The sequence below is a fragment of the Protopterus annectens genome, chromosome 1.part1 (assembly GCF_019279795.1).
Source record: "Protopterus annectens isolate FY-2018-M chromosome 1.part1, PAN1.0, whole genome shotgun sequence".
In the NCBI taxonomy this organism is placed as follows: domain Eukaryota; kingdom Metazoa; phylum Chordata; order Ceratodontiformes; family Protopteridae; genus Protopterus; species Protopterus annectens.
Window position 1 is genome coordinate 1,397,693,492 of NC_056726.1, and position 23,089 is coordinate 1,397,716,580.

The 23,089-nt window shown below is 43.0% G+C and overlaps 1 protein-coding gene across 1 annotated transcript in view; it reads right to left on the reverse strand.

Annotated features, from left to right (window-relative positions):
• GREB1 (growth regulating estrogen receptor binding 1) overlaps positions 1 to 23,089 on the reverse strand; it is a 3,935,532-nt gene that overhangs the window by 1,954,159 nt on the left and 1,958,284 nt on the right. Inside the window, exon 9 of the mRNA XM_044082225.1 lies at positions 11,139 to 11,276. Within this exon, the coding sequence (XP_043938160.1) occupies positions 11,139 to 11,276 (138 nt within the window). The remainder of the gene's footprint in view (positions 1 to 11,138; positions 11,277 to 23,089) is intronic.

The following is a 23,089-nucleotide window of genomic DNA, read 5'->3' on the forward strand; positions in this document are numbered from 1 at the left end:
GTTTAGAAACTGTGAAGAGAGACTGGTTCCAGCAAATCTGAACCAAGTTTATGCTATGCTAAAAGTGCAGGAAAAAGCAAAAATACAGTAAAATCATCATCATCAGCCCCCCCTTTTCCCTTTTTCTACATAGGGTCAGGGTAGCGTGTTAACTGTCGCCATCTCTCCCAATTCAGTGCCCACACTCCTGCCATCTTCAACACTCATGCCTGACTGTCGCAGATCTTTCACACAGTCCATCTACCTCTTTGTTAGACATCTTAGTTTCCTCTTACCTTCTTCCTGTCTGTCCCAAATTTTCTTCACCAGATTGATTGTCTTCTGCTTTTCTGCACATGTGTCTGAACCACCTAAAACTATTCTCTTTCATTTTTTCTGCAATTGGAGCTACTTTGGCTTCTGCTCTTATGCCCTCATTTCTTCATCTGTCCCATAGTGTGCATCCTACCACCATTCTCAGGCACTTCATTTCAATCACCTCTAGCTTCTTCATCTGCTCTGTGTTTACTGCACCACTGTCTTACTTTTCAGCTTCTTTGGCATTCTTCTGTCATAGACTACACCTTAGACTCTATGCCAGTTGCCTGCAGCCCCTATGATGGGGCAGTACAGCTTCTGTGGGGTTTCCTTCATTCAGAAGCTGCTGGAAATACTCCTTTTATCTGCCTCTGATGTCCTGTGAACTGATGAGCAGGTTGTTGTTGGCATCCCTTATGAAGGGTGTCTGATTATCTTCTTTATCTTTCTGTCTTTGCCTTGCAACCTGATATAGTTTCTTTGCACCACCTACTGAGTGACTTTCCAGAAGTTGGTAGACTTCCTTGATGCCCTATTCTTTGCTACTGCAACTCCTTTCTTAGCTTCTTTGTTAGCTAGCCAGTATTTCCTCCTAGTCTGGTTGTTCTTTTCTATCTCCCATTTTTTCCTGCACTCCTTCTTTCTTTTGATCACGTCTTGGACTTCTGCATTCCACCACCAGCTTTCTTTATGTACCTTATTTCCATACCTGGTTCGGCCACATATCTGTTCTGTAATCCTAACACATGCTGTTCTGAGGTGCTTCTATTCTTCTTCAACTCCACCTATTTCTTCCTCTTTTTGGGGTGCTAGAGCCCTGAGTAATTCCTTGAACTGTTGTACTTTCTCTCCAGTCAACGTCCAGGTCTTCAGCCTGGTTTCTGTTGACCTTAGAGCCTTCTCTGATCACTGTTTGTAGCAACTAGTTGTTTATGCTGTAGCCCAACTGTTTCACTGGGGATGACTTTGCCATCATGGATTCTATACCAGTTCCTTTTCCTTACTAGAAGGAAATCTACCTGAGTTGCATGTTGGCTACTCTTGTATGTGATCTTGTGACTCTCTCTCTTTCTGAACTACGTGTCAGCTACTATCAAGCCATTTGTCAGACAGAAGTCTAGAATGGCTTCTCCTTCTTTATTCCTGTTGCCCGACCCATGTGGACTCAGGCAGTCCTCATATCCATTTCTTTCTGTCCCGATATGTGCATTCAAGTCACCCATTATCAACACCAATTCATGTTCATAGGTGTTTACTAGGCTAAGGACCACAAGGGCCTTTTTAAGCCTAGCCATCCATCCCAAATCTCTGACAAGTTCTGATAACCTTGATAAGTGTAGGCAAGGGCTTGGGAGATGAAACATTTACAAGCTAGTGCCTGGGAGATGAACCATTTACAGATTTTCTGTGTCCATTAGAGACACAGGTGCCAAACCAGGGATGAATTTCCTGTTCTCCATCCAATTGTCCAGGATGCACTTGAATTGGGTTAGGGAGGAACTCTGCCTCACATGGATGGGGAGCCTGTTCCAGAGATGGGGTAATCTCTGGGATACATACCTGTCTCTCCAGCAGGTCCCATTTATATCGCAGGCAAAGTTTAAATCTTTAGAATGGGTAATTCTGGTGCGGTTTGTTTTGCGGATATGTAGGAGGTCCATCAGAGTGGGGTTTGACAGTGCCCTGTATGTCAGGCACAGATCTCTCTCAAAAGCCTGTAGGTGATAGAATACAGGGATAGAGCCTTGAGGTGTTCTACATGCAACATTCTACTCAAGCCCTGTATTATTTTAGTGAGGAACCTCTATGGACATTTAAATTGCTGGATATGTCTGGTTAGGTACATACCAAAGGGGGCATTGTACTCAATGACAGGTCTGATGAATGCTGAACACAGTGGAACAATGACTTCCTTGGGCTTGGATGTCATACCTTTGTTTATAAATTGCGCAACATAGAATGATTTCCACACTACTATAGACATATGATGGTCAAAGGCTAGATTACTATCTATGTGAATCCCTAAGTCCCTGACTACTGGGTCAACTCTAAGGGGTGTGTTGTCAATATGAAAGTTACCAGGGGTGGATGACATCCTGAAGGATACTATTATGCATTTCTTGGCATTTAGTTTTAGTCCATGACTCTGACACCAGTTGTTTGTCTGGGTCAGCCCCTCCTGAAGAACATTTGTGTCAGTGTGGGATTCAATGACAGCTCCTAATCTGCAATCATCAGCAAATTTAGTCAGCCAGAGAATAGTGACATTGGCCTTGACTTCAGAGAAGTAAATGCCAAAAAGGAGCGATCCAAGGACTGATCCCTGAGGGATTTCACTTGCCACTGGCCTCTTTGTAGAGGTGGACACCCCAGTTTTAACTTCCTGGGTTGGCTAACCACCAGGTGACATATGACTTTGTACCTAACCTCTTGGGTTTGTCAACAATGCCCGAGTCGGGTATTGTGTCAAATGCCTTGGCCAGATCAAGGTAAGCAGTGTGAACCACTTTGCCCTCATCCATTGCTTTGGTAACCTTCTCAAAGAAGCCACCAGGTTGAGTAGGCATGATCTGCCTTTGACGAAACCAAACTGGGTTGGGTCCAATGTCTGGAGGTTTACTATATCACTACTGATCATTTCCATGATAATCCTCTATGTGGCTATTAACATGCTTGTACAGGGCTTCTGTGAACAGTTCTGCATAGGCAGTAGTGTTCTCAGGGTTTATGGTGGCTTGAAATTTTGCCAGGTTATCACTTAATAGCAAGAGGTTAGCATTAGAGTAGTTCCTGAATATTCCAGGTTTAGCTGGGGGGTCTGGGTTTTATTTTACATCAAAGAAGACAACTTTATAGTCTGACCTTACAGGGAGGATATTACAGTAGGGGGGTGTGCAGCACTCTCCCACACTAGTGAGGACCAGATCCAGTATGGCTACCCCCTAGTTGGTGTACTGACTATCTGGTTCAGGGAGTTTGTTTTTACAAATCCAAGAGTCTCTGTGCCTGTACATTTGGTGTTGTATAGGATTCCCAGTTGCCCATGAATATGGTATTGGGTTGGATGTTAGTGTTTCTAATAAGTTTTAATACATGGTATAGGTTTCCTGGGTCATACAGGGGGACATTCAGCTGGCAAGGAAGTGATACTGGATTTTACCTATGGTGATTTGAACATGTTGTCCTGCTTTATCTAGTAAGTCCAGCATCTGCTGTCTGAATGCACTCTTTTCCTCACTATCACAACCATGGTGTGGGACATAGGTTGAGTTTATGAATACTGCCCTGTCATTACACTGGAGTCTGACTATCATGAGTCTGTCATTAATTCTGATGATATCACCTACTGCCTACTGAAGCCTCTCTCCCACCACAAGTCCAGTACCATTTCTAGCTTGTCCCCATCCTGAGTAGTAGACTCTTTATTCCAAGCTAAGTGGTTTTGCTGCACTGCCCTTCCATTTTGTCTCTTGAATACACAGAATGTCCAGCCTCCTCTGTATCATCATGTCATCCACTTCCAAGCTGCATCCTGTTAGTGAACCTACATTAAGTTTGACATTTCTCAGTTCATGTTTGCCAGGTTGATTGGTTTTACATCCAGCTTTCGCTCAACAGAGCTATCCCAGGTAACCCAGGCTGGGCATCAGACACCAGCTGACCAGTAGCTTATTGACCCAGGGCTGCTGGGCTTTATGGTGGGCACACACTGGCCAACAGGGGCACATACACTCCTCCCACCATTAACACCAGTCCTTGGCATAGGTCGGAGTAGGGCGGATCCATAACCCACTTATCACCGCTAACTATCTATGCCCATTTTGTCGAAATTAGTCAACATGACCGAATCAGCTAGAGCCATATTTTTTATACCATCAAGTGGCTAGCCCTGCCAAGGTAAGCAGTCTGTGATCGGTGTTCTCCTATCTTGAGGATACTACGCACCACAGTGTATGTCCAAAGCGGTTGGTCTGTACAACTTTTTCCCCATAAGGCACCGTGTAGAGTCTGTGCTGCTGCCCACAGCTCCATTCATTGGTGAGTTCTGAGATGAAAAAACTCAGCATGTTTTTCAGAGGTGGGCGGAACTCCACAGAGACACAGGGAGAACAAGCAAACAACGAACAGGCATTGGTCAGAGGTCAGCCTTGAACCCTTGTATCTTGTACATGGGAGGTGAAGACCTTAACCATTATGCCAACTGGTCTCCCTAAAATAATAACAAATAAATAACTAGCAAAAATACAGTAAAATGCAGTTCAACAATAACAGCGCACAATAAAATAGAATGCAAGAAGTGCATACATCAAGTAAAAATGATACTTTTCAGCAGCAGGCAGTGGATGGATGATTCAGATAACACAGGAGATGGATTGCTTCTTGCTAACCTCTGTGCAGCTCTGGTAAATGAAATTAAACTGATTTCAAACACTCTAACCAACAGAAGCACACCACACTGTGGCCTGAGCCAACAATCACCAGTCAGACAGGTCCTTAGCTACACTATACTCTCACTAGAGTGTAAGGGGAGGCCCTCTTTTTATGCAGAAAAGCTGGATTAGTGCTCCAAAACTGTAAAAATAGAATAGGTCCCGCAAATCTGAACCAAGTCTTTGCTAGGCTAAAAGTGTGAGCCTTCACTCAGGTACTACTGACAAATTAAATGAACTAGGCATACATTCCTGCATAACTCACTGGATTGTCAGCTGGCTCACAGATAGGGCTCAAGCAGTCAGGATTGGTAAGCCCACCCCACCAAGAGACTGGTCACCAGTGGAGTACCCCAAGGATCCATGCTTGGCCTGCTCCTATCTTGCATCTACTTCTTGGAAGTCAAAGCTAGTGCCAAGGGCTCTGGATCACCAAATTCAAAGATCACTGTAAATTGGGAGCTATCATAGATTCCTCCCACAAAACTAACATCTTGCAAGAAGGCCTAAGACAGACAAATGACTGGTGCCAAACCCATGGTTTAAAACTGGACACCAAGAAATTCATTATAGCATCCTTTAGGAAAACATCCGCACAAGCCAATTACTCCATCCATAAAACATCCATAAGAGCTGACCTGGTAATTACGGATCTGGGGACATATGTAGATTGTAAACTTGCATTCATAGGTGCACAGGATCATACGTAATTATGCTAATGACCTTGGGGGGCCCTTTTAAGCCTAGCCATCCTTCCCAAAGTTGAGAATCAAACCTTGTGCCTTATGTTACAAGGTAAACACCTTAACCATAATGCCAACCCCTAACCCCCTTCAACCAACACGTAGCCAAGACAGTAAGAAAGCCATTCTATGCTCCCCAACTTATAAGTAAGGGTATGGCATCCAGATCCAAGGAAGTTACATTACCACTTTAGTCAGCCCTTATCAGACCCATCATTGAAGAAAATGCCCCCTTCGGCATGTACCTGAGCAGGTATTTGCAAACGTTGGAATGCTCACAGGGTTTCCTCATCAGGAGAATCCAGGGTATTAACACACTGTCCTACACAGATCCCCTTAAGGTCCTAGCTCTATATTCAAGTCTCCTAAAGGTTACTGAGAGGCAATCTATGCTATGCCAGGCATATAAGGCATCCTCAGATCCAGCCCTGATGGATCTTTTGCATATATGCAAAATGAACAACACTAGAAACACTAGATCCAAGGACTGAAACTTTGCCTGCGACATAAATAGAACGCGCTGGCTAGCTCTCAAAGGATCCCCATGCTATGGAATAGGCTCCCCATCCATGTGAAGCAAAGTTCATACCTGACCCTTTTCAAAAATAATCTTGACTACTGGATAGGTAATAATAAATTCACCCCCAGTCTGGCCCCACTGTCTCTAATGGACTGGGGTAGACAGTAAGTAAAATATTACCTAACTAACATACCCCCCACAAAGCCCTTAGTCACCTCCAAACTAACATACCCCTCCTAACAGATACACAAGGTACACTGGGAAACCAATGGATTGCTTATTGAACCTATGATTGTAAAGCAGGAAATGACCAGGACTTTGTGGGGTAATCCCTACTGAGCCTCAAAGGCTGCACTTTGTTAAAAGTCTTCAACAGTTTGTGAAGACATGTCCTCCAGCCATTTAAATACACTTTCAGGCTTGGTTCCAAACAGAAAATCCTTACCTACAGGTGGGTGCGTCAAGAATTCCAATTTTAACATGATCAGCCAATGACTACTCCCTTAACCAAGCATGTCTTTTGGTTAGAAACCATAAAGCAGTTGCCCTACTAGATGTTTGTAGTGGATCAAAGACACAATGTAAAGAGTGTTTGGCAATATGGTAACAGGTGTTGCAAGGCTCCAACAACTCTTTGTGGAGGGATTTATCCTCTACTCCCGCCAACTTCAGTTTCACTTGGACCAGGAGAGATTCCTGGAATTCTACCATATGAAACCATCAATTAAAATTTTCATGGCCAGGGTGGCTGACATGTACACTTTCTTCCTAAATCTTTCCACGGTTCTATCCTCTTTGTCAATGGGAAGAGGAATTTTAGCAGTGCCTGCCTTAGGATCCCTTGGGTCCTGAGGAAACCACCTCAGGATCAGACACAGGGTTTTTGAAAAGATGTCTATGTGAATCCAGGACCCTGTAAAAATGATCATGCTTCTTGGGGCCAGAGGACTTGAAGTCAGGCTTCAGGGAGGTATCCTAAATGACATCATCCATCACCTCTAGAAGTGGAGGAAATTACCAAGGTTTATACACAGGAAGCCTAAGAAACTCTCTTGTTTTTCTCCTACACTGAAAGCAGTCCTGACCCTCCCATTTGAAAGACTCTCTCATCTTATGGAGGGCCTTGCCAACATAGAAATATAAAGAGTGTTTGGCAATCTGGTAACAGGCGTTGTACGGTTCCAACAACTCTTTTTACAGAGGTTTATCCTCTACCCCTCTCCATTTTCAATGTCATTTGGACCAGGTTGTGGAGCTGTGTCACGGATTTCATATGACTCAGAGTAGGCATATGACACTGAAGAAATCTGGTCCACATATGCCCGCTCATCCTCATCTGAGTCATAGGAATTTGAATACTCCTGAGGAGGAAAATATATTTTTATTTCTGCAGGAGATGTTCCTTGGGTTGGGGTCCTGCCAAGGCCCAGCTGTCTTGATTTCATAAAATAAATGAAATCCTTGGCTATCCTGACAAAGTCCTGCAGCTAGGTCTGAGTGGGTTGAGTTCAAGGAAACCTAAGCTGAGGTAAGCTACAAGCAGTCTTCTTGAGTTTATTGTTTGCCCTGGACTTGGATATGTCATTGGCTAACATCAACCAGGTTGTGGGTGGGCAGCCACAACATGTATCCAGTCTGCTAAAGTCTCCTCTGTCCTCTGGGGATTCCACCTACTGCATCAGTAGGTCTGGAATGGGAGATGGAAGCCAGTGCCTGTGAAGCAGCTTCACTCCCATCTGATGCCCTACTACTTCGACATGAGTGGGTGCTGAGGACGCCAGTAACATGTTGGGCTCCACATGGGTCTCACCAGAGGTTCTGGCCACACGCTCTGTCATCAGGGGGCAGCAAAGGCATCTCACACCCTTTGACAATTATTAGCCTAGTCAGACTATCAGAAATTAGAACACTGGTATCTGTCACTCTGTCTTCAGACACGTCTTCCATTTTTGATAGAGATGTGACTCCTCATGACTGGGTGACACCATGGCACACAAGAGCCACCGATGCTCTTTTTCTCTACGAATTTCAGGAGAGACTCAAACCTACACTTACTAGTCCTAGAATTAAAATAAGCACATTGGATACAATTGAGCACATCATGCTCCAGGACCAGGCAAAAAAACAAAATGCAAAGACTGGAATTTCCAGTGAGGACTATGCTTTCCACACTCTAAACAAACTTAGCTATTGGTGCTCTAGCTCTGGCTTAGGGCCAACCAGTGCACTGGCAAAGACTGCACTGGACTTTGAGAACAAGAAACAGCTGAAGAAATGTCACCAGCTGATGATCCTTTACACCCCAATGTTCTGACATAAGACAAGAAGGGGATCCAGTGGGCCTGGAGGAGGAGAACAAATCTCTGGTATTTTGTCCTGCAAAGAACTTACATGGCAGGAAATCCCAAGAAGTTATTACTGCAAAAGTGAAACTTGATGAACACCTTTGGTTCCTTTGCTAATTTTCTCCAGTAAAGTCTATCTCCATCTTGCCTACTTTCTGTACCCATACTTGCAGCCCTTCCTACTGGTAAAATCTCCTTACTCCATTCCTGTGTTGGCTTAGTTCTTAGAATACATTCTGCTACTTTACGAATATAATATTCTGTATGGTTTATGTTATTCTTCCTAAGGACCTGCAGCCAAAATCCTATTCTCTCCTTAACTCTCAAACTTCCCCGTTTCACTACCATCCTATTCCACTTTGACTTGTAAACTTCTGTTTGTGTCATCTGTATGAGCCTTAACTGTCTAATTCTAAAATATCCCTTCAAATCAGATACTCCTAAACTAGGTTGCTCCCTGGGGAGAATTAACTCATCCCACTTAACTGTTGCCCTCTTTCACTTCCTAACACATTACTTCAACTCTTTTATTAATTAAGACTTACAACTTCTCCTCTGATGATAAAAAGAAGCACGACTTGTACATAAAACTGAAGGGACTAGAAACATTTCACTGCTTGTATCTTATCATCCACACAAAGAACTTCCAGATTTTCAGTTTTTTCTATTATCATTTGTTTAGCCTCTTCCCACATACTATTACCTTCCATAATAAAATAATTTTTAATCCATGCACCTAAACACTTCGTCTTATCATGTCCCAGTAATTGGTATTGCTCTACCAATTCATGTGTCAGTACATAGTTTCTTACTATAGTCTTTATTTTATCTTCATTTATTTCACATCCTGAAAAGATGTAAAGCTGCTTCAAAATGTTGCACAACCCCAAAATGTGTTTTGTTATGGATTTATCAAGTACAACATTATGTCATCTGTGAATAAAACTAGCTTTGTTTGATTACCATATCAGTTATATCCTTGCAATTGTGAGTCCCTTGTTTGCATTGCTAAAGGCTCCAAATATAAAGCAAATGAAGGAGAAAGATGAACTCCTGCCTTGTTCCTTTGTAGAAACGCAGCTTATCATGGAGAAATCCACCCACCTTGACTCCAACCCTTCACATATCCTTCTAATTAACCCTATTATTTTATCAAGAAACATAAATGCTGCCATTGCTCTACTCATAAAATCCTGTTAACTCTATTGAATGCCTTCTCTTTATCAAGATCCACCAAGAATAGTTGCATTTTCTTACACCCTGCTTCCATCTGGAGCATCGTTGTGTATTAATGTTGTCAAATATTTGGCTCCCCTCCACAAAACCCTATTGATCCATATCAATCGTGGCCTTATTTTATAATAATTATAATAATTATTGTCTTGTAGGCATAAATCCTATATAATCATTGGTTTAACATTGAAGTGGTCTATATGAAGATGGGTGTGAAGGGTCTTTACCCTCTTTGGGTAATACAGCCGACCACAGCTTTCTTCTAAGATACTGGTACCCCCACCTCTTTTTAAAAAAAATACTATTATTTATTGACATTTGATTACAGAGAAATTCTGACTGGGTAGAAGCCCATTTTCAGCAGAGGCCAGAGAGAAAAGCTCCAAATTATTACAAAACCTTTAAACATCTGCAGTTTAAATAATTATAACAAATTAGACATAATATAAAAATATTGGTTAAGAATCAATACAAGTTATATGACAATCATTTTATATTTACAGAAATTTTAGACAGTTTATAGAAAAATTAAAGTTGAGTTAGTCTGATACAAACAGGAATTGCAAAATGAAATGATGGAAAACAGGCTTATGGTATATTTAGAGAGAAAGTCAGGGAAGATAATTTGATAGAAGTAAGGAAGTAAGTGAACAAGGGAGTGTAAGGAGATACAAGAAATGAAAAGGTACCTGTCCAAATTTTTAAGGGTATAGTTATCCTGGTTTTGAACAACAACAGAGCCAGATTTTAACAAAAATTAAAACAAAACCTTCCAGATCTTTATCACTTTCTTCCCTCCTATCTTCCAAACTTCCAAAGGAATGCCATCAGGTCCTCGAGACTCTCCATTTTAATCTAATCTCTTTCTATCTTAGCTATTAATTGTTGAGTCTCATCTTCCTCCAACATTGGCATAACTAGGTCTTCCATAAATATTTCCATTTGTGCATTTACTTGATTTACATTTTATACAGCATACTGTACTGACAAGGTCAAAAAAGGCTGAAACATGAACATTTAAAGCAAGTGGGGTTTAGCTTTATTTGTCTCAATGTACCCATAAAGACTTAAAAAGTAAAAATAATATCATGGGCATTCAGAAACCATGTAACTTCAGTCATGTAGCTGAAACACTGTTATGTCCTTAAAGGGTCATTTGCATGCATCCCATGGGCCTCGTACTACAGGAGGTTTAAGATGGAACATAGTGAAGATTCCAGCTTTGCTGGGTCTTTTATGCAGAGTTTTGAGTTTAAAATAAACTACTGCAATAAAAGGGTTGAAGTATAAGATTATTTAGGGTAGGAAAAAAAAGAACTCTGTAATAACATCCAGCAATCTTTTTTGTTGTCTCCTTTTTATCTTTGCATGAGAGCTGGTATGAACTGAATCATTCTCCTTCTCTTCTTTGCCATCAATGACCTCCCTAACTCAGCTGTAGGTGATAAATTATTCAACAAACATGAACATTATGAATAACATACCAACAAGGAATTCAGATCTGCACGTTTCATAAAATGTCCATGATGACTTCTGTGAAAAATGAGCAAGTGCACAGATAGACATTTACCTTTAAAGAGAACAGGTCTGGTACTGCATGCTTTCAGTAGATTGTCAGGCACTAGAACAGGTTCTCCTGAGGCTGACATCGAAGAAATGTGAGGAATGACTGCTGCTGATGGAGGCATATATGTTGATGTAATACTGTCTGTGAAAAACAAAACAAGATGAATTTCTAATTGATCAGACCTGCTAGTAAAGTCAACAGTAAAAATCTTCCTGCTTCCAACCTACTTCACTGGAAGGTAGTTTCAGAAGCTCATAAACATATCCTCTCATGCTATAATAAATATATTTACTGTGTTAAAATAACTTTGAAAACATCACATCACATAAATGATGTCCTGTCTCTATAATGTAAATGTTTATATATAGTTATAATAAAGGGATTTGTACATGCTAATTACAAATGCAATAAAGCTAGAACACAAGCTTCGTGATGTGCATCCACGTTTACTCAACATGGAATAAGTTTGATCAAGTTTGCTCCATGCAATTAACTGTACTGCTACTTTTAAAAATTATGGAGAATAATGAACAAATGAAACTTAAGAAGTAAACAAATGTCCTCTGTCCAATGTCAAGATGGTTTGGATTCAATTTCATATTGACATAGTGAAAAATATAAGCCTTTCTCTCCTATATCTTAACTCATTGCCCTGTTTAAAACTATAAAACATTGTCCTGTCTGAAAGTTCCAGGGTAAACAACATACCTCCACATGCCTCTGAAGTTAGCATCATCAGATCAAATATTATAGTATTTTCTAAACTTACTGAAGAATGCATCAAGCCTTCTTGATCCACAAGTCACAAACAGTGAAGAGAGCACTGCAGTTTTCTACAGCATGACTACTGCTTTCATCCTGTGTTATTATGGGCTTCACTGGGCACCAAGCAGCCAAATATTAAACAAGTCAACACTGTGCTGCAAATAAAAGTTAATGTATTTCCTCATAAGGTGGCACATTCACAAATGTCCTTGCTCAATTTGCCATTATAATATTTGTACATCTGGGGATAATTACTGCCCCTATAGCTACTCCAGTCAACTGCTTGCAATATGCTTTTGCTGAACAAAGATAATGTCATGAATTTATCCTAGAAAACCAGTAATTAGTTCTGTCTCACAACTGACAAAATTAGCATCTGCTGAAATTTAAGTAAAGAAAATAGTGGGATTATCGGGATCGGTGACAAGAAAAAAGTGTAAATAAAATAAAAACTGTTGATTAGTTTCTTGTTGCCTGCAAGCAGTCACATGGACCACAAGATGCCAAGCCACATACACCGTTAAGCAGACAGACATGAACATTTATGCCACACTTATGAACACATAATAATGCTCATTTTCCAAATCAAGCATGGATGCAAATGCTAACCCTGGTGTAAATGTGTACCTCCCCATCCAATCATTAAGACTATGTTGAGTTAGGAACCTATCCCTCCAGTGAGTATTATTTATTTGCTGGTGAAGCTTTAAATCACCACTACAGGTGTTTGTTCAGCCAGTGGTTTTCCAAAGAAAGGAGGTCAAACAGGATTGTGTCTTTCATGGCTAGAAATGTAACACCGTCAGTGAGCAGCTCGGAGCAACTGGTAGACTACAGTATATAAGTAGAATTGTACCAATCTATTGGAAGAGTTGAAGGATTTAAGGTCTTTTATTTTCTTGGCTAAAAATTACTGGGGCCTTTCTAATCAAGCGATGTGCTAGGATTTGTACATACCAGTAGTTAACTGAGTTTGAGACCCCTGGTCTAAAGCCTCTTGACATTCAGAACTTTGATTCTCTGCCATATGTGAACCTGTGAGCCATCTTCTCCCATAAGGGAGCTGTGGATGAAGAAAGGCTAGGAAATATATGCTGTTATAATATACAGTTAGTTTTTTTTTTGTTTTTGTATTAGTAAATCCCAGTCCTTATGATAAAGTATGTAAGAATCCAGGTGAGCAAGCTAGCTAGTACTTTTTTTTCCTCTAGCAAATGGTCTTAATTAACTCACTTGCAAACTTGCAAAAAAATTTTCTTATAAAATCTGACACCATATAGAATATAAGTTTAAAACTGTTACTTAATTACATTTTATGAGAAGGACAAATTATAATATGCTGCTCTCACATCACTCCTACTTCCAGTTTGTAATATATACTATGTATTTATACATGCCAAGTAGATCATAAAAAGAAGTTATGTACTTACCATGACGTTCCATCTAACCTGTGGGTTTCCGGATCCAGCACAGATCCGACTTGGCCACATATCCAGCATCTGAACCACGCTCAAAGCTCCTCCCCTACCCATAATGCCCCTGTCTCCTTCCTCCCTTCAGATCGAGTTTGCTGCCCAACTTAGCTTTCACACCCGACCCAATACCTTATCCTATACTACACGTCTGTATAAGCAAAAAGGGAGAGAGTAAGAGGCACCTTGGAAGTGACCACATTCTCTACTCGTCAGACCACCACACAGGCCAAACAAGGCAGGGGGAAGGAGGGAGGGACGGCTGAAGACAATTGAAGAACAACTCAGATGGAACATTATGGTGAGTACATAACTTCTTTATCTGAAGTTGTCTTCATTTGATCTTCAACCTGTGGGACAGAGTCTCCAGCCACTAAACACCTGGGAGGCCCTCATGGAAGGATGTTGCAGAGCATGGCAGAGCCAAAGGATGCCCTATTTCTGGATATGATATCCAACGTATAATGTAAAATGAAGGTATGAGATGAGGCCCAAGTGGCCGCAGAGCAGATATCAACTAACGAAACTCTGGACCAAAAGGCCGCTGAAGCAGCCATAGATCTGGTGGAATGTGGCTTCACATGACCTGGCAGGGATAAACCCCCTAACAGAATACACAATAATAATATAATACACTGGGAAATCCAACGAGCAATGGTGACCTTAGATATTGGTTTGCCTAAAAAGGGTTTAGAGTAGGAAATGCAGAGCTGGTCCGAGTAGCAAAAGGATTTAGTCCTGTGCAGGTAAAAACGTAACTGTCTGTGCAGATCCAACAAGTGCAATTTATATTCTCCCTTGTTTTCAAAATTTGGGGGAAAAAAACGGGAGATTAATCACCTGATTGATATTGGACTCAGAAGCTACCTTAGGAAGAAAGGACGGGTTAGTACGCAAGGATACCCTATCCTTATGAAAAATCATAAAAGGGTGTTTGACCGACAACGTTTGTAGCTCCGAAATTCTCTTGGCTGAAGTAATAGCAACCAAGAAGGCTGTCTTCCAGGACAGAAACTGCAGATCCACAGAGGCTGCAGGCTCAAAGGGGGATGAAACTAGAGCTTGCAGAACTAGTGTAAGATCCCATGGCAGCGATGGGTCCTTCACTGGGGGCCAAAGAAGAAAGGTGCCTTTTAGGAAGGGTTTGCAAAGCTTAGAGGATGCTCAGGAAGCCATATTATCACCTACATGAATATTAGAGATCGCTCCATATTGGACCTTGACCATAGAAGAACTAGCACCTTGCTGAAAAATCCCTGCTAAAAATTCCAAAACAGCAGAAACTGGGGGAGTGAAGAGATCTAGGGAATGCCGCAAGGCCCAGATCGAAAAACTTTTCCATTTGCTGGAGTACACCTTTCTGGTGGAAGACTTATGAGCCACCACCAGGATCTTTTTGACAGGTGAAGATAAACCAGGAGTCCTGACTATCATGGGAACTGGAGCAGCCAAGCTTTGAGCTTCAGACTGCCCAGGTCTGGATGGGAAATCCCTGACGGATGAGAAATAAGATCTAAAACTGGATCCAATGTCCATGGTGGAGCCACCAGATGAGACCACAGAGAAGGGAACCAGACCTGATGAGGCCAGAATGGGGCAATGTAGATAACTAATCTCCAGAGCCTGTGAGCTTTCTGAAGGAATTTTGGAAGCAATGGAAGAGAGGAAGAGATGATAAGCATACAAAAGACTGGGGGGCCAAGCATGAATCACAGCATCTCTGAGGGCTTCCCCGGTGAAGGGTTCAGCTGCATTTTGAGTTGAAAGGAGAGATGAAGAGATCGCAGTAAGGTTGATCCCACTTGAGAAAGAACTGTTTTGCAACTGAAGGATTCAGAGACCAATCGTAAGGCATCAGAAAAGACCTACTGAGCCTGTCCGCTAGAATGTTGGACCTCCCCGGAATGTGTGCTGCCACCAGAAACCAGCCAGTGGAGATCGCCCACTCCCACACTCTCATGGCTTTGTGACATACAGGGTAAGACCTGGTTCCCCCCTGTTTGTTGATGTACCAGACTACAGACATATTGTTGGTCTGGATAGCAATCTTCCCTGGGGGAAGATGGACATGGAGAGCCTGCAATGCTAGAAGCACGACCCTCATCTCCAGGACATTGATATGCAATCTGGTCTCGTAGGGGGACCACATGCCTTGGACTGTCCTTCCCGAGCAGTGTCTCCCACCCCAGTAGGGATGCATCCGTAGTCACAGTGGCCGAAGGGAAAGGAGGAAGAAAGAAGCAACCCCGAACCAAGTCCAGGGAATTAATCCACCACAGAAGATGGTCCTTGCACACCCGAGAGACTCGAACAGGATGAGACAAAGGGAGATCTACCATGGACCATTGGACTGTGAGGGTCCATTGAAGAATCCGCATATGAAAACTTGCCATAGGCAAGATACTGATCGTGGCTTTCAAGGATCCCAATTCCCTTAGTACCATCTCCTCTATCAGTGACTAAGCTTGAAGAATGCAAAGGACATGCAGCTTCAGAGACTGAATCCTCTCCGAGGTAAAAAAGACTTTGGTTTGAATTGTGTCCAATCGAGCCCCAATGAAATCTAACTCTTGAACCGGGGCCAGTGACAAGTTGTTGAGGTTGATAGTACTGCCCAACTGCTGGGCTAAGAGAAGAAAGGAATCCCTCACTTGACTGAGCTGATGCCTGAAATGGGTAGCGAGTAGCCAATCGTCCAGGTACGGAAAGACATGTATGCCCTGGAGTCTCAGGTGAACCGCTACCACTGCCATCACTTTGGTGAACACCCTGGGGGCTGTGGTGAGACCAAAGAAGAGTGCTCTGAACTGACAGTGATTGGCCCCCTGTTGGAAGCGGAGGAACCTCTGAGAGCGCCTGTCCATTTTGATATGGTAGTATGCATCCTGAAGGTTGATCGAGCACATCCAATCATTCTTCTGCAAGAAGGACAGGATAGACAGGAGAGTGACCATTTGGAATTTCGTCTTGGCCACAGGCAGGTTCAAGGTGGAGAAATCCAGAATGGATCTTAAGTCCCCCGCCTTCTTTGGCACCAAAAAGAACCTAGAATAAATGCCTAAACTGGACTGATCTGGGGGGAAGAGTTGGATGACTCACATTCTAGCAGCTTTAGTAATCCACACTAGCACCTCTGTCAAGCGAAGCAATAAACCCACGGATAAAATCTTCAATGCTGTATTGAAAATGCTGTAGTGGAATTTGAGACTCGCAGATGGCTCACATCTGATGAAGTGTATCAAATGAAAACGGAGACTTTAAGATGTTTGTGTTTTGTGTTAGTGCTGGTGGTTCTGCAACTTTTGGAATCTGCTAAATAAACGAGTATTCACTGAAGATTTTATCCGTGGCTTTATTGCTTCGCCTGACAGAGGTGCTAGTGTGGATTACTGGTCTTTGTGCAATGGTACCTGGTTGCTTGCGGTTTTTGGGAATTTCTAGCAGCTTTGCATTTTCTAGTGCTGCATCCTCCCTTTGCACGGGTGGGACGTCTGGAAGGTGTCTGGGTGGAAGAGGTGATGTGAGAAAGGGGATTGAATAACCTATAGATATAATTTGCAGCATCCAATGATCTTCCATGATGGACTGCTACTCTTAGGCAAAGCGATAGTCGACCCCTGACTGCTTCCAGAGACGAGCAGCTTGGCAACCATTCAGGGTTGATGTGCTGGTCTCTCCGAGTAAAGGCTCGCAAGACCCTTGATTTCTTGGACCCCCTGTGCCTCTAGGGCAGCATGGGGGAAGGAGAATCCTGAATGTCCTGGGAATAGCGCTGAGATTTCTGCGTTTATTGAGGGGCCGAAAAGCAGATCCTGACAGCAGACAGTGTCTTCCCATCCTTCTCACTCTGAACTGAAGTGTCTCGTACTGACTTCCCAAAAAGGGAGGAACCGTCATAAAGCTCATTCATAAAATACCCCTTAAAGGGTTCCGAAAAGGCACTGAGCCAGAGCCAGGCATGGCACCTGATGGCAACACCTGTACCGGCCACTCTACCAGCACCCTCAGCTGCATGGGACAAGAGACGTATAAGAGGTATTAGCGATGAATGTCATGGTGGCCATTCAAGAGAAGAACACTTTCTTGTCCTCCTTAGACATGTACCCAGAGGTAGACTCAGTGACTTCCTTGACCAGGTCTCGCTGCAGCCTAATCACGTGTGGCATATAATTCGGCACACGCACAGAAAACGTCGTTGAAGCATACACCCACTTCCCAAAACAGTCCATCGTCCTGGACTCTAGGTCAGGAGGGAGGACCGTGGAGCTCTTCTGAGCGGCGGATGCCACCACCATGGCATTAACAGGGGGATCCCTCAGTCCAGTGGGTCCTGTCTGAAGGGGGACTCAAAACCTTGTCCGGGTCTTTGGGGATGGGCTCCACCATGTCCAGTTCTTTCCACGCCCAAGTAGTAATAAGATTCACCAAAGGATCTGCGGGAGGGGACATCCAGGAAGTAGAGGGTCCTGTGCCAAATGCCTCTAGGAACACTGATTCATTTAAGTTGGGTTTTTGGGCAGACCACCCCCCCCTACTCTGGCGTAGGATTTTCATGATGTCTCCATAGGAGACATCCTCAGGGGGTGATGGTGGGGGGCAGTCCCCTTCCTGCAAATCGGTGTCTTCTGTGAAGGACTCCAGTGGGGAGTCCAAGTACCTCCTTTTGCATGTATGCTTGCGAGGATCCTCCTTGGGTGGGGGGGGGTCTCTGGGGAGGACTCATCAATGTCTTACTCCTCCCAAGAGGGAGTGCCCTGGGGCAAAGAGGCAGCAGGCTGTCCCTGAGATGGTAGAATGGCTGGGACCATGCCAGAAACAGAGCGAGCCAGGACGGATTCCAAAGATGAGATTGTCAAGGGTCTTGATGGGATTGAGAGGCCCTCTCCACCACATTAAAGGCCAAAGGGGAACAGACCTCCTGAGCAAAAACAAAGGTCGGAGCTGTAACCCTCTGGCTGGATGGGGGAGCCGGAGCTGAACCTCCAGCTGCCAAGATACCAAGGGGCATGCTCTGCTCCGCGAGGCTCAGAGCCAATGCCCTCCCCTCGGATCCAGTGCCGAGGCTATGGCTCTGAGAGCTGGAAGGATCCAAGCTAGTTGGTTCGGACCTGCTCAAGGCCATGACCGGCGTCGAGGTACAAGGTATAATTGGAGCTGATTTCTCGACACCGAGTGTCCTTGCGTCCAAAAGTTCCGAAACCGGAGGTCGGATCAGAGAAGGAGTAATAGGTATGAATGCGGATTGCATGCCCGCCACTTCTGCATTATCCTATCCATCTCCGCTTCATAAATGTTGCGGGTGGAGCAAGAAGAGGAGGCCATAGACACCGGCCTAGAGGAGTGGTGAGGGGAAGCCTGAGCCGGCGACTGGGTTCAAAGCTTCTCCAGCTCCGGGGGTGGAATGGAGCAGGGGAGACTCTATCCTCGGCGCCGACCTAATCTTGGCCGGGTGACCCGTCGACGTTGAGCGATCCAGGGATCGCTTCTTGGCCCTGTCCTTAGTCTTGGTAGATTTGTCTCCATCCCCGGACCTCTTGACGGGAGATTGAGTCCCAGAGGCTTTGGCGGAGACCGAAGTAGAAGCGGCATGTGCCCCGGTGGTAGAAGGGGAAGAAGATCCTTCAAAATTAACTTATTTCTCCTGTCCATCAGTGCCCCAGGATTAAACCTTGCACAGATGGAACAGGAGGTATCCAAATGGGCTGCTCCAAGACATACAACGCAGAGTGTGTGGCCATCAGCTGGAGAGAGCTTATGGCCACACTCCATGCATTTTCGGAAGCCTGGTTTAGGGGTGTCAGACATACACCCAACCACACAGCCTAACACACTCACTCACACAGAGACACACACACACACACAAACAGACAGGAGAGATAAAGAGGGTTCTTTTTTTTCTTCACCGATGCAGAGACCACGAGGGGAGGTAGAATAACAGGAAAAAAAGGGAAAAGTATATTAGAAAGTCACTTAACCAATAAGTACAGCAGAGAGCATGGACCGCAATGTGGACATGAGCACAGCAAATGTGATTTGAAGGGGGGAAAGATGAAGGAGATGGGGGCATTATGGGTAGGGGAGGAGCTTTGAGCTCGGATGAGATACTGGACATGCAGCCGAGTCGGATCCGTGCCAGATCTGGGAGCCCACAGGTTGAAGATCAAATGAAGAAAACTTCAGATCTAAATAATACCTGTATTTCCAAACATACATCACAATATAAAACGAAGAAAAGGATGTAGCTTTAACACATAACACATCTCTGGGGATTCCTTAACAAGCATGTACCCATTGGGCTAAGTCTATATATTTCAATCTTGTTAGTGTGACAAGCAGAGTTTATCGAATATGCAAGACGTTAAACAACTGTACACATTAAGCAGCACCTGTTTGTGGCCAGAACATCTGCTAGCAGTCACATTGAGGTGCAGAAAAGGCTTGATCACATGATATAAACAACAGATTGAAAAGAAACTCAACATCAGTACACACAAATTCATGGATAGCACAATAAAAGGTAAGGGCAACCTGAAATACATAATTAAGAGGCAGGGGGAGCTTAATGAGTAATATGTATTTATCTAATAAAGTAGGTTATGATACAAACACCACTAATCAAACATTATTGATAACTACAGAATCAATCAACACATCTACATAATAAAAAAGGAAATGTTGACAAAATGATGTGAGAGAGACACGTGTAACTAAAGGAGTAAATATAGTACACGTAAAATGATGTTATCCTGTAGAGGAGCAATATCATTTGGCAAGGCAAGTTGATACATTAGCAGGATATAGCATATACTGCAGGTAGTGCACATCAGTTGTGTATCAAGCAAGTTATATGTTGTAACAAACATTAAACTGTTGCCCCGCCACCCACCTATCATTTAAAAATGTACTCAGCTCTCAAACTATTGCCCTATGCACTTCAGAAAGGGAATTTTTACTGCAAAAACCAAAGACACTTGTTGGCACTTGTAACCACAAAAAGGCTATTTTCTAGGTAAAGTTGTCTTGGCAAAGCATGTGTTGTATAGAAATATACATTATACAACATTTCAGATAGCTACAAAAAATGATGTACTGTTTACACTATACATTTTCTAAGACATGCTCAGAACAATTTGTACACACATGACCACAACTGGGAGACGAACATATATGAAGGCATGACAGTGTCATTATGGTGCAAATCAGTTGTTTGGGCTAAAAGAAATAACGTAGCTTTCTCTCACTGTAACTGTATATATTACAACTGTGGTGGACATCACTCATCCCCAGCTTGAGAGCCACACACACTCATACTACTAAGTCATAGTGGTTTTGAACACTTACTTATCTAAATAACAACACTGTTCAATCTCACCCTCCATGTAGGTTTTGTACCAAGTGAATGGAGAACAGTTACACTCACTCCCCTACAACAGGGAGGACCGTCTACAGACCCAGACAATTATACACCCATAATCCTGACCAGCCTCATATGCAAAGCCATAGAAAAACCTATCATGGAATTAATCAATCAGAGCATAGGGAACCTCCAAACACTAGACCCATCTCAGTTTGGATTCATCAAGGGCAGGTCATGCTTACTCATCCTGCTGGATTTTTTTGAAAGGTCGCTAAAGCAATGGATGAAGGCAAAATGGTACACAATCCATAACTTGACCTGGCCAAAGCTTTTGACACAATTCCCCAGTCAAGCATACTAGAAAAGCTAAATAAACTGGGAATAAAATCCTAGGCCACCTGCTGGATCGACAACTGCTTCATAGATAGGATGCAGCCAATCAAAACATTGGAACTTACTTCCACAAACAGACTGGTCACCAGTGGAGACTCCCAGGATTCTGTGCTAGGAGCACTCCTGTTTGGCTTGTATTTATCTGAAGTTAAAGCCAACACTTAATTCCACAAAGAGTCTTCCAGGGTTCTGTGGTGGGACCTATCCTGTTTGGCATCTACTTTTCTGAGGTAAAAGCCAATACCAAAGGGCTCTGGCTGACTAAATTTGCAGATGATGGCAAGCTAGGAGCAGTCATTGAATCCCCAAATGACTTAGCCATCTTGCAGGAAGGTTTATCTCAAATGAATGACTGTGTCAAAATCATGGTCTGAAAGTAAATGCCAAACAATGCATTACTGTATCTTTTGGAAAGTCATCTGCCCCAGGGAACTACCGCATTGACAAAACACCCCTAAGAGTTGACTCAGTTGTTCAGGATTTGGGAACTTATGTGAACAGTGACATAACTTTTGACCTACATGGGTTTATTGTTGTAAGAAAGTCCTTCTATACTGAATAGTTTACAAACAAAGAGATTGTGTCTAGATCTAGGGATGTCATTGCCCCCATTTACTCAGCCCTCATTAAGCCAAACACTGAATATAATGCTCCCTTTGGCATGTATCGATCCAAACACATGCAACAACTGGAATGCCCAAAGAGATACCATGCAAATAGGATACAAGGCCTAAACAACATGTCTTATATGAACTGATTCAAAACCCTGTCACTACATTAGGTATCCTATAGACTGCTAAGAGGTGACCTGTGTCTGACATACAAGGCATCCTGTGATCCAATACTGATGGATTTACTGCACATTAGTAAGTCAAATGGCATCAGACGAAATCACTGTAGGGGATCTATACCTGTTCTGTAACATCGACAGAACGGTTTGGGGGATTGGTATATTCTGCAGAGGTTACTACTGCTGTAGAAGACTCCCCATCCACATGCAACAAAGTTCATCCCTGTCCATTTTTAAGTGCAACTTATAGATATGGATGGGAAACAGAAAATTTATCTCAGGACTGCCCACTGTACAACTAATAGACAGATACAGTTCCTAAATGCTTTATAAGATGCAGTTCCTAAATGCTTTATATCATGCATGGGTCCACTCAAATTATCTGTGGTATGATCCCAATTATTTTTCATTAGGTTTAATATATAATTATCAACCATGAGATGGGTAAGGCCAATCCATAACCAAATGGGAGGGGTTACTGCAAGCACAAAAAGGGAAATTGGCTAGGCATAAAATTGCCTGCAAGAGCAGCTAGCCTAGTATTTACTGATGAACTCTGAACATATAAATACAAAAGCTACAAGATATTGTATCGACTGCAAACTCAGCAGGATAAGTCTTACTACAGTCGTGAGACAAAGAATATATGAAGGCATGACATCATCCCAGTGCTGCAATGCATATGTGTGGCTTTAAACTGATTAAAAGAGTAGTGTGACTTGTCTCTGTCTCAAAATCTTGCATGACAGTAGGTGTACACAACCACATGCAATGCATAATTCAGTCTACCCTGTGATTGTAGAATCACACACGTAATGACAGATTCAAATTCATACCTTACTAAATTCACAATCTAGAGAACACTGTATCATTTGCTGAAACCACAGGAGAAGGCTTACTACAAGGATGAGATAAATCACACTTCAGCAAACAGGCTCATCAATGTTTAACAAAGCAGTCCTCTGGGCTAAAATGGGCAGAATGTAGTGGATGGGCCCTCTCTGGCTATACATCAAATCTGTGGGTAACACTATTCATACCTACATGTATACTCACACACAGACACACGCTGATACAACTAAATCTATGGATTAATGTCTGGATTTGAATAGAATATCTAATTAAGATCACAAGTTAGAGTGCACTTCATGAATTGCAACTGCCACATGAGAAGCTT